The sequence below is a fragment of the Neophocaena asiaeorientalis genome, unplaced genomic scaffold, assembly GCF_003031525.2.
Source record: "Neophocaena asiaeorientalis asiaeorientalis breed wild unplaced genomic scaffold, Neophocaena_asiaeorientalis_V1.1 scaffold148, whole genome shotgun sequence".
Classification (NCBI taxonomy): Eukaryota; Metazoa; Chordata; class Mammalia; order Artiodactyla; family Phocoenidae; genus Neophocaena; species Neophocaena asiaeorientalis.
In genome coordinates, this window is record NW_020174050.1 from 7780998 (window position 1) to 7793499 (window position 12502).

The following is a 12502-nucleotide window of genomic DNA, read 5'->3' on the forward strand; positions in this document are numbered from 1 at the left end:
GGCAGCTCTTGCCAGCCTTAGCCTGCCTGAGGAGGAAATCCAAGGCTGGGAGAGGTCACTGGCAGCCCAGCTAGTGAGACATCAGAACACAGACCCCGTGCCCTGGGAAAGGGGGGCGGGGGAGGGGGGCGGCAAAAAAAGAGGACAGAGCAGGGGGCTGGGGGATGGGAGGGAGGGAGCTGGTGTATGCGAAAGCCCAGCGCTCGGGAAGCCTTTCCACACGGAAAGCAGTCGCTTGCAGGAGGCCAGAGTTGGCACTAATTCCGTGGAGGCGGTAGGAGGTTGGAGACTACGGAAAACTTGGAGGAGAGGAAGCTTAACTCCACTTGCTCCCAGCTTAGTCCAGGGGGTGTCTGCCGCGCGCTGAGAGCGCTGCATGGCTTCTTCTTGCCCCACGTTCCTGGTTTGCTAGCGCTGTTTCTAAAAGAGTAACCCTCCGCTGAAGGCTTGTTTGGTTCCTCCCAGGTCCTGTCCAAGTGTCACTCCTTGATGACTCATCTCAAATGTAGTGGGAGTGTTGTCTGCCCTTTGTGATACTGTCCGGGTAATGCCCTCCCTGGATCTCTCGCAGGGAGACCTCCTTAGCCCACATCTAAGCCCGTCTCTGTCATTTGGCCTTCTCTGTACCCTTAGCTCTACTGAGACATAGACACAGGAGATCCAGACATCAGGAATGGTCTGCGGCTAGCAAGCACTTCCCTGCCTTGCTTTGAGGCCCAAACGTTGGGCCCAAACTCAGCTGTCAGTGACTTTAGGGATAGAAGAACTAATTCAGTCCCCCAGGTAAGAAATGGAACCGACCCCACTCTCAGAGCATTGACTTTCCCCAGGACATTTTCCCAAGTTCAGAGGATCCCTGGAAACGTTGACTTCCTAGTGCCTCAGGTAAACTGACTCTAGCGTGTAGATAATGCTATGAGGCATCTGATCACATACACAAGGTACTTGTTACTAAAATCATATGTATAAAATATATTCTTTAGAACTCTATTGTTTTGCTTCTCCAAGACCAATTGCTCTCCTATATGACTTCACACATTTTCTCAAAACCATCTTACATGAAAACATGCAACAAGGAGAAGTGACTGCTTTGTAGATATGCAGCCAAGAAAAATCTCTCTCTGTAATACACACACACACACACACACACACACACACACAACCACGTCTGATCAGGTATAAAATTGTTCAGACCTAAATTGAATTCTAGGTCTTCAGGAAAGTGAACATTCAGGTCTTTAAAGTCAATATGTTTATTCTTCTTAGGATTTTGTGAATGATTTGTTTGACAATTCTGGATATTATTTATTTTAAAAATATGGATTTTCCTTAAAACTTTAGAGGACATTATTAATTATATCTTGCTTACCTTTATATTACATCACCAGAAGACTAACAAATCAATGTGGGAATTGGCTTTTCAATAACTAGGTACAAGAGAACAAATATAAGTTTCAATCCGCCTGCCTATTATTTTTGCCACTTTGTAATGTGTATACAATATTGTTTATAGTAGTGTTGTTATTACGGTTGTTTGTGACAAGCTGATCTTTGAATTCCTTAAGAGACCACTTCTCCAAGTATTAGAATTGAAGAAAGCCTACTCTGGTAGTTTTTTAGAGCTTATGCAAATCTGTTAAAAGCTATAGGCCTTCCATATAATATTTGGGGAGACATTCCCCCATTGATGCTAGATTAATACCCCTGGATTAAATCATGGAATACCTGCAATTAATTTGAACTGAAATCATAAAAGATAATTTTCACTCAATCCAATTTGCAAGATGACCAGGTAGCAGTTTGGGTATGAGAACATAGTTTGTGGAAAAAATGAAACTATTTCCAAGGCTCTAACAAAGAAATGGGAATCATCAGTGTTGTGGTCACTGATTGATATCTACTCCTCCAAGCCTTTTCATTCCTTTTCTTTTTTGCCTCTCTTTTCCTTAGAGAAAATCAGATGTCTCTCTCCTCAGGCTTCAGGAAAGTATGCCATGGACAGATTCTGAGCTCGAAAGTCCCGGGCATGTGTGCATTCTGACTAGGCCCCCTTCCCAGGAGAGAATGTTGCTCATCCCCCAGCAGCCCAATTTACAATCTAAGTCCATATTTTAGAGGGCTAGCTTCGACCAGGTTCCAGGGAGTCGAATCTGCCTAGTATGAACCCACTATTTCAATAAGCACCTCTCCTTTAACTCAGGAATTACACTCACCCTAAAATAAAGAGGAAAAGAGGTGGAACTCAGGTTCTACTGGGTACTGTGATCATGCCCCTTCTCCTGGCTGTGGAAAGAAAATTTGATGTAGAGCCTCTCAACTTGGTGACATTACTAAAGACTAGAGTCAGTCTTCTCAAAATCTGATGTTCCCTCCAATTTGAGACTGCTAGACACCCCTTGGTCCCCTGTCTGCCTGGAAAGCCTGGCCCAGAGAGAGAGAGGCTCAGAGGGGCTGACTATGCTCTGTCTACATTTCCTTCCTCCTACCCTACTCCTCCTACTAAGATACATTCAAGGGCTGTGTGTATGATTCTGGGAAGGACTTTGTAACCTGAGGATTTGACAGAAAATTCCTTGCTAGATCTCTAGATATTCATCTGGGGAGGGGTATAAAATCTGGGAGAATCCAGGGGGTCAGGATGCTGCATATTAGATCTGGTTCACAGGTTACATTCACATAGGTGAACATGAGGCATTGGTCTCAGATCTGTAGTAGTTGCCTTCAATATTACCACAGTTTGCTTGCCCTGCTGGAAGTCATTCACAGAAGCCATTAAGCCAGCTGACTACAACTTAGATCCAGGAGAGAAAATGAATTACACAAAGCTTTCAAAGGCTATTCAGCTTGAAGCTGAACTCCAACAAAAGGAAGGGCAAGTGGAATTTGAGATCCCTCAGAGAGAAGGTTTTAAACTTGAGAAATGTAGGTTATAACTATAATGATGATAGCTTTAGTAGCAGCAGGATTAAGAACAGTTACCATTTATTGAGAAAGAGGAAAAGCTGAAAAGAGAAAAATGTGAGTCAGGAATAATGATCCCTGCAGTTGGAAACCTGGAGTCCCTCCTCACAGGCTACAAAATTATCCATCCTTTGAGTTTCTGGCTGTCCAAGAATGAGCCCGGGAAACCATTTATGACCTATTGAACCAACTGTAACTCTTGGTGAGGAACAGACCCATACTGAAATTGCCATGAATACTTATAAAAAACAAAGTGCCCCCTCCCCATCCCTGTAAACCATTATCCAGCTCAGCAAGTCTGCCTCTTCTTGCCTCTAAGTCATCCCTTAGGAAGTTCCTTACCCTCCTTGGTGAGGCTAGGGCAATGCAACACCCCTCCATGAAGCTCCTTTCTCTGCCTTCCCCAATCTCCTCATAGCCCCTTCCAGAGACTTCCCTGTAGGAAATTCATAAGTTTAGGAAAATGTCTCCACCATCTCTCTGCTTCTTTGGCATCCTCTTGTCTTCCAGTGTGTAAATATATATAATATTATATATATGTGTGTGTGTGTGTGTGTGTGTGTGTGTGTGTGATATATATATATATATTCACTGAGCCTTTGCTGCTGTAGTGCTTTGGTGATACGGTTAGAGGGGGATGAGCCAGGACCTAGAAAGTGATAGAGAAAGAAAAATAACGTGTTTTCATTCTTATAAAGTAATAATCCTTCTGAGTGAGTTATTCGTAGTAGAGACTTTACCTGCTTCCTATTACAGAAGTTGAGATATTTGGGGCCCTTTTCTCTCCCCTGGGAGGAGAAATGACATTTCCATTCTAATGCTCTCAAGAATCAGATTTCCTTTCTTACCCTTTCTCCATCCTCTCACTTAGGTCGTAAAAGGCACCACCTCGGGAATCATTCATCAACCTCTCTCCAGCCTTCTCTTCTAAAACAATACTGCAGTTGTCTACACATGTATTTTTTGCCGTAACTGCAAGAGTGGGGCAAGGCAAAAATACCTTCACTCTTCATAGTCATCTCTCTAATCATTTAATTGGAAATAAAATCCCAGGGAAAAGAGCTCCAAATATATGCATAAACCCATTGTTCCATGTGAATTATATAAAACTATTGACCGAGATGCATCTTTATAGTATTGTTTTAGGCTGAATAAATGCCTCAACTCTTCATTTAGTACCAGTGAATTCCAGTAAGAAATAATGCAGAATGATTTCAAAGTGGCTTATGCACCATTTTAGCCCATAAATTTCTAAAAAAAATAAAAGTAATCTGTAGATTTTATTTACCTCCAATTAGCAATTTTCATTTAGACCATTTATATTACTTAACGAAATGTGTATCCCTTAAAGTACTGGGAAACCCTCAAAGTAGGAATTTCAAACTTGCTCTTACCTATATTTGTGGGTTTGTGGTTGTTGTGTGAATCATTTAATACATAAGACAAAGAGTTGGTTGGATTCATAAAATGTAGGAAATTTTTTATCTGGGGATTTATATCTAAAATCAGCAGCGGAAGGAAGTCTAATTAGGGGGCAGGTAAGTGAAACTGAGAGGAAATATCATCTGATGGCCAGATTCTCAATACATCTCTCCCCTCTTTGATATATAGAATCTTAGTTATTTTCTAGCTTGAGATTTGAAAAGTCAAGCTCCCTCACCCCCAATTTCAGTACCAGAAACATCTGTTATTTTATACAAATTGGAGTCTAGGTTTCAGTACCTCAAAGGAGACATAGTCTAAGTACCCTTTATATTTAAGAAAAGAAAGGCCAGGGAAAAGAAAAATGCCTGCCATTTAGATTTTAAGGTTTTCCAGAACGCTTATATTCTGGGGTGGATGCTTTTAAATTTACAATATGTAAGAGGATTTTTTAAAAGTGTCTATGCATGGACTGATGACTTTTCCTGGGAAAGGCAAACTTCCTGTTCTCTTTTAAAAACAAAAACAATCAAACAAACAAAAAGCAAAAGAAGGCCCTAAGGAGTGTTTCGGTCTAAGTTTAGGAATTAGGTTCGAAGACACAGCACTCCTCCCCCCTGTCCACACACACACCTTTGCTGTAGTTTCTAAGGGACCACAACCCTCTTATGGCTACTTCTGTATCTTAATTTGCTGTTGTTTATACCTGTGTGTCACCTGCCCTTACTCTTTCCTTCTCTGAATTCACTTAATTGAATTCTTCAACACTGCAAGTTATTTTTCAGATGTTTGAGGCAATTCTTATGACATTTCTAACCCCATCACCCTTTCTTTAAACAAGTGATGGGGGAATGCATGTGTGTGAGTGAGATGGGGGGAGTAATGAATGGAGCATCCAGGTATAAGCCAACTGGTGGCTAAATACCTTGCAGATTCTTATATAGAGACATGTGAGAGCCCTCAGCATTAAGCTTTGGTCCTTACATGAGTTGACCTTGAGCAAACTATTTTAAAGTGTGCACGTGTGCATAAGAGAAATGATATGTTAAGATAAAAGACAACTGTAGTTTGAGAAGGTTTCTTTGAAAACTCAATAGCTATCCTGAACATTTAAGGGAGAATTCTTCCTTTACTTCCTAGTATATGGGGATTTTGCAACCCTTCTTTCTCCAAGTCCCAGCTTAATCCTAGACAACAGCTCTGTCTGGTCAGAAGGACTCAGAACTTATGTGGGGGCCAGATGAAAAGAGAAGGGGAGGGAGAGAGAGAGAGACACAAGGTGGGAGGGAGGCAGAGAGAGAGAAAGGAGAATTTGGTGGGAAATTCCTCGCACTTTTTTTTTTTTTTTTTTTTATCTCAACCACTGTGCCACCAGGGAAGCCCATTCCTCGCACTTTTTTCTTTTTTTTTCTCCTCTGCAAAATCCTTTCCAGGCTTCCTTGTATGGTAGGCGCCAGCGAAGAAAGGCGCTCCGTGCCTGGTTGCCTCACTGGGTTCCAGAGGGAGGTCTCTGAGCTACAGGAGCATCAGAGTAACATTGCACACACCTTTTCCTTTTAGGCTGCTCTTTGCCAACCCCCAATCCACTTACCTTATTTAAACACTGGCTAAAAACTAGGCTGTCTTCTCAAGTCGTGGTTCTGCTTTGTCCACTGTAGCGGCTACACGTCCGATTTATCCTAAAGCTAACTGATTGCCCTCTTCAACGTAGTGGTGTTGTGGATGAGGCTGAAGGAGTGGGACTGTCTATACCACTCAAAGGTCTTTCTTCCCTTAGGAGCAGAGAGTTAAATGTCGAAAATGAACCCCGAGATCCCCCAGCGAAAATGTGTTGCGGGCCCCTGTTGAAGGAGTCAACTTTCAGGCTGTTAAAGACCTCAAGTCATTAGCATCAACTGCTGCGCTAAAGGGGCCAGCCAGCGCCTCTAAGTGGCTTAGCGCACAAACGAGGCTCCCGAGACGGCGTCAGCCACTCCATTCACTCTTCCACCACCTGCTGGACGTGAAAAGCTCTCCGGAGCCCATCTCGGTAATAATTTTTACTTTAACTCACACTTCCCACCCCTGGGGGGTCTTAGACTACCTGCCTCCCCGGCAAGGGACCCCCTTGGGGATTATGCAGAACGCTCCAGGCTGAAGGCGGAAGAGCCTGAAAAGCTTGAGTCCCGTAACCTGGGTTTTTCCCACCAGTCCCCTTCTCACCCCTTCCCCCGCCCAGGTAAGTGTGTGCTGGGACCAAAAGACCCTTGTAAATCCCTTTCGGAGGTCTGGCGGCGTCCCTACCCCATCCCTCTTACCCATCTCCGTGTTCAAGGAAAGACTGAGCCAAGTTCTCACCAGAGCGCACCCTTTCTGAATCTTGCTCGTGAGGGCTTGGTAGTGTGAGCGCTCCTGGAGAGAGCTGACGCCGGTTTATCACCCCCAGGCAACTAACTGCTCGTGTCAGCCGCGGCTGGAGGGCCAGAGAATCCCTCGGGGCTAAACCGCAGCCCCCTTTCCCTTCACAGAACTCAGACTCAGGCAATGCGCGCGGGATCCGTGCGCGCGCTGAGTGGCCAGCTGTCTGCCAGAGGTTCTCCAGGTGCCAAGCGAAACGGGAAAAGGCCCTCTCCAGGTCTTTTGGTACTTCCCTTTCCGACCCCAAAACTGATTCCCACCACCACCACCACCACTCTCAGAGGGCCGAGGCTTTAGGAGGAGGCGGGCCGGGCCGCACTCGGAGAGGCGTTGCCACTTGGCGAAAGCGCTCGGGGCTGCGGGGCGAGGGCAGGCCGGAGAGGTTTCCAGGCAGGCGGCGCCGCCGTAGGGAGCGCCCAGACCAGCAAAGAGTTAAAGGGAGGGGACGTGGGCTGTCACGCGTCATTGGGCAGATTATGTGCAGCAAACAAAAAGTGTGTGTCTGCGTGCCAGTCAGTCACTGCATCGGGTCCATCTGTACAACTCTCTCTCTCTCTCTCTCTCTCTCTCTCTCTCTCTCCCTCTCCCCTCATTTCTCTCTCCACGTCTCTCCATCTCTCTCTCCTCTCTTTAGGCAGAGCCTACAAGACAGCAACACCAACACCTCTTGACATGGAAGTACATTGATACAGTAGGCAAAAGAAACACTCGATTGCATCTCCCGGTTCCAGGTGGCCTTATTTGGGCGATTTGATCCTGACCTTATTCCTGGTAAGTCTATTTGCATTGATGGGAGAGGAGGATGGGAGGAAGGCAGGTTTGGTGGGGAGAGTGGAACATTTTGTCCTCCGTCTTCTCATTATCCAGAAAGGGGGGTGGGTAATTATTGACGGGATCTCTACTGCCAATAGGGTTATACAAAGGGAGGAGGGGTGGAGAGCCCTTTGGCGAAGAAGCCAGCGACTGGGGAGAGCGCGGCCGCCAGACAATGCCTGCCTACGGGGGAGGGCGAGCGGCCGGCGGCAGCGACGGCTTTCTGCGAGCCCAGCGGGCTCTGGGAGGATCCCCCGGGCGTCTGAGAACCCGGGCTTAGAGGTGGATGCAGAACTGTGAAAGGTTAGGTGGCAAAGGCGACCGCGCGCGGGCGGCAGAGCCCAGGCTCTCGCCCAGCTGTATTGTGACCGACTCGAGGCTCGTGGCGGCCGCCGTGGCGACGCGAACCCCTATTAGCGCGGCGTAGCGAGGATCTTTTCACCGTATTGTTAGGTAGAACTGCATTTTAATGATTGGTCCCTGCTGTTGCCCGAAGTGACGGGGCGACCTCTCGGCACAATGAAACGCTTGTGTGAAAGAGACTTTTAAAAGGAAGAGAAAAATTGGAGCATAAAATGCTGAATTGAGGAAATTGAAAAGGAGAGAATAGGATTCCGTTGAAAAGGAGGTTCTGAGAGATTCTGAGGGATTTTTTAAAATGTATTTAAATTTGCAGTTGGAATCAGAAGGGCCACCTTGTGTTGGGTAAAATGCCCAGGGATAGATGCTGTAGCATAATAAAGTTATAAGTTTCTACTGTATGGATAATTTCTCTTATTCCTGCCTGGCATATACAGCCCATACTTGACATTTGGGGGATGCAGCAGAGTGAATGGAAAAGAGGCTGACCAAAGTTTCATGCTCTGTTAGCTGGAAAGAAAAAAAATAAATAAAAGCACTACCTTGTAATCACATTTGCAAGATTAATTGGTTAATAGACATTAAGATAAAAATGAACATGACTAATATTATTCCATGAAGAACAGCTTCTGAGGAAAAAAATTAGGTTTCCCTTTCCTGCTACTTAAATTGTACAAAACATACTTAAATAACTGCCTATGGAGACGTTATTAGGGAAAAAAACAACTTGGAGGAATCTCTTAATCAGTCAGAAAGAGTAAACAATGCAGTTAGTTTAAAGCCACTTTAAAATTTAAATATGTTTTGTTTGTTTGTTTGTTTAATGATAAGTCTTGTGTGTGTGGGGGGGGTGTCCAGTGGCAAAGAAAGGAAAATGTCTCCTTATGACAGCTTAATAATAGAGAGCTCTCCATCGGGGCATCACTTTCTGAATTACTGCGGATTAAACAGCTGGAGAGCCCACCGAGGTCTACTCAAGCGGGGCTGCCCCCTCTTGCCCAGACAAGGTCCTATCTGGGGGAGTGAGCATTTACCAATCATGACACACGCGGTATTTCAGACTGGGGACCCTTCAGTCCTGCCTTATACCTGCACACTTCATGAGGCACATGCGACTCTATCCACCCCCTTGTCTAACAAGGTAACTGGGATTCACCCTTATCCATAAATAAGCGTGTCGAGAAAAAAATAATTACCTCTGCTTGCTGCTTTTAATGAAAGCCCTCGGAGGGACAGTGTTGGATTATGGAAATGAGCAGACACACGTCCCCTCTTGTAGGCTGCAGAGAAAGGTTAGCTGACATGGAATCAGTGGCCCTGACACTCTACTTGAAATCCATTCGCCATGCTCTGCTGTCTCCGCCTGCTCGCAAATGCTGCTCCCCTCTTTGGAAGAAAAAATAGAATAAAATCAGCTCCCCGGCGCCCAGTTCAATACATAAGAGTAGAAGAGAGGAGCTTTCTCCCAAGGGTTAGAAGTTTCTCTCAGTCTGGAAAGTCTATAGGCTAGTAAAAAATCCTATTGTTCTTCCCTTCTTTCTCCCTCCCCCCATCCTCCCCCAAGGTAATGAAAAAAGCGATCTTCTCTTTCCTAGCCCAGTTTTTCTTTCTCTCTAGCAGTCAGTCCGCTCTGAGCTCCCCCATCACAATTTTTTTTTATAATTTTTAAAGGAAAAGAAAGTACTCTTCATTGGCATCTTTGTAATATGCCAGATTTAATCTGCCATTGGCTTTATTTTTGAAATAAGAGCGATGCAAAAACCAGGCGAATTCAAGAAAAATCTGTCTAGTAGTCAAAACGTTCTGCCTGGATTCAGAGAGGCAAAAGGAGTAATGTAACTCGTTTCAATTGTCCTGTGTATCTGTCTTCAGTGATGGAGGATTCGGGCATCCAGAGAGGCATCTGGGATGGAGATGCCAAAGCTGTCCAACAATGTCTGACAGATATTTTTACCAGCGTTTACACCACCTGCGACATCCCTGAGAATGCTATATTCGGTCCCTGCGTCCTGAGCCATACTTCCCTGTACGACAGCATAGCTTTCATAGCTCTCAAGTCCACCGACAAGAGAACGGTCCCTTATATCTTCCGGGTAAGTCTTGGCCGATGCTGTGTAGGGTTATGAAGGTAATATCCTTTTGAAAATGGACTAAGAATCATTCTAATGGCAAGCTGAGACAGGTTCTGAATGTAGAAAATGCAATGATACGTGCCATTCTATTTTACACACCAAAAATTAGAAAAGGAAAATTAAACTCAGAAGTATTGTCAACTGGTTTTCCAAAATAAGTGACAAAAATTGATTTTGAATGCCAGATATGTCTAAATCAGTGCCTCAATTCTGGGCTTTCCTGGAGATGAACACCACTTCCTTAACATTTTGGGAGGTTTCACTAGGGTTGAGGCTGTTTGCATACTAAGTACTTGCTATAAGTACTTTTATTATAAATATTGGGTGCATTTGCCTTCCAATCCCAGAGGCCTCTTGTTCCCTGGAATATTACTCTTTCTGGTTAAGCTAGCTAGTGCCTAGAGTTTGTATTTAAATAAAAATGTAAATGTTTTGACAATGAAACATCATTAAAGTCATATGTTTGAGTGTGAAAAGTCCTCTCACTTCCTATTCTTTCTTTACAAAGAACTATTGATTGTTTAAGCCAAAATTAGGAAGATGAGTGAATGCCACAGAATAATTTTTAAAACCTAAGCCTGCTTTTTACTTCTAAAACAAAGAAAATTCCCCATACTTTTGCAACGTGATATAAATTAGCAATCAATTCTCAAGAGGTTAACACTAATTTGAATTGTAAGAAGAAATTTGCTAATTTGGTGTTCAACCAATATACGATGACTTAAATAATCTACATAATTGATGCAGCTTTCTAGGAACATTATCTTGCCTGCCGGCCACAAACACGAGGATGGCTGTTAACTCGGGTCAAGTTTTTGGAAGCTTGACCTCAGATAATTCTTTGGGAAAGAATAACAGAGGAAATGGCCCTGGCTCCTGTGGCTTCATTCTCTCACAAGAGTTTCCCTCCCTCATCCCCTTCCTTCTTGTATTCTTTCTTTTTTCTAAACTGTAGGTAGACACCTCAGCGGCGAATGGTTCCTCAGAAGGTCTGATGTGGCTGCGTTTGGTCCAATCAGCCAGAGATAAAGAAGAGCAGAACCTTGAAGCCTACATAAAAAACGGACAGCTGTTTTACCGCTCTCTCCGCAGGATTGCCAAAGATGAGGAGTTATTAGTTTGGTACGGGAAAGAACTGACTGAGTTACTCTTGCTCTGCCCCTCTAGATCCCACAGCAAAATGAATGGTAGGTTGGCTCTCGACCTGCGTCTGGGCCCTTAGCTAGCGGGGGAGCGACGCAGGGAGCGGCGGGGCTCACTCTGGCGCCTCGGCGCGCCTTTCCTCCCTTGGAGTGCCTCATAGGGAGCTTCTGAGATATAGTCCGGAATGAAGCTGGGACAGCTAGGTGAGGATAACTCGGGGCACGCTTGGCTTAATGACTGCACTCCCCTCAAATCATGAGGGAAAGTTAGATCGGGTCTTTCACGATGTTCTGTACTCAGGCACTCAGGCCCTGAGAAGCGAAGGTGGCTTTGTGAAGGGGGTGATGGCAAACTGGCCTAGAAACGATGCTGAGTAATCATGTGGTGTGTGTGTGTGTGTGTGTGTGTGTGTGTGCGCGCGCGCGCAATTGTGTGTATGTGGTGTTTGCTCACTAAGCAGGGTCGTCCCCTTACACATGCCTGGAATGCAGCCAACGTTTCCAGTTTGAGTTTCCCTATGTGGCGCATCTGCGCTTCCGCTGCCCCAAGAGACTTCACAGCGTTGATGTGAGCCCCCGAGAGGAGCAAGGCAGCGGCGTGGGCACCAAGGATCACGGGGGCGGCGGCGGTGGCAAGGACCAGCAGCCGTCGCAGCCGCAGGAGGCACCCTTGGGTCCCAGCCCCAAGTTCTGCAAAGCCGGCCCGGTCCACCACTACCCGGCCCCCTCCCCCGAGGGCGGTAACCCGCCTGCGGCGGGCGGCGGCGGCAGCAGCGCGAAGCCGTCCACGGACTTTCACAACTTGGCGCGGGAGCTGGAGAACTCCGGGGGAGCCAGCAGCTGCTCCCCAGTGAGGAGCCTCAGCGGCTGCAGCGACCACCAGGGGGCGGAGCTGAGTCCCGACGGCAACGCCGCAGGCGTGGGCAAAGGGAAGAGGAAATTCCCGGAGGAGGCGGCGGAGGGCGGCGGCGGCGGCGCGGGGCTGGTGGCGGGCAGGGGCCGCTTCGCCGAGCGGCCCCCGCCCGCCTCCAAGGAGGACCTGGTGTGCACGCCCCAACAGTACCGCGCCTCGGGCAGCTACTTCGGCCTGGAAGAGAACAGCCGCCTGTTCGCGCCGCCCAGCCCGGAGACAGGCGAGGCGAAGCGCAGCGCCTTCGTGGAGGTGAAGAAGGCGGCCCGAGCGGCCGGTGTGCAGGAGGAGGCGGGCGCCGACGGCGGGAGCATGGCCGCCGAGGAGCAGGACGCGGGCGGCGGCGGCTCCTCCACGCCCGTGGC

General features: G+C 46.6%; 1 protein-coding gene across 1 annotated transcript in view; it reads left to right on the forward strand.

The window, feature by feature from the left end:
• Positions 1–7295: 7295 nt before the first annotated feature.
• Positions 7296–12502, forward strand: part of PRDM8 (PR/SET domain 8) — a 6512-nt gene continuing 1305 nt past the window's right edge. The window contains 4 exon segments of the mRNA XM_024754154.1: positions 7296–7551; positions 9826–10046; positions 11041–11272; positions 11689–12502. Coding sequence (XP_024609922.1) covers positions 9828–10046; positions 11041–11272; positions 11689–12502 — 1265 coding nt within the window. The 5' untranslated portion in view covers positions 7296–7551; positions 9826–9827.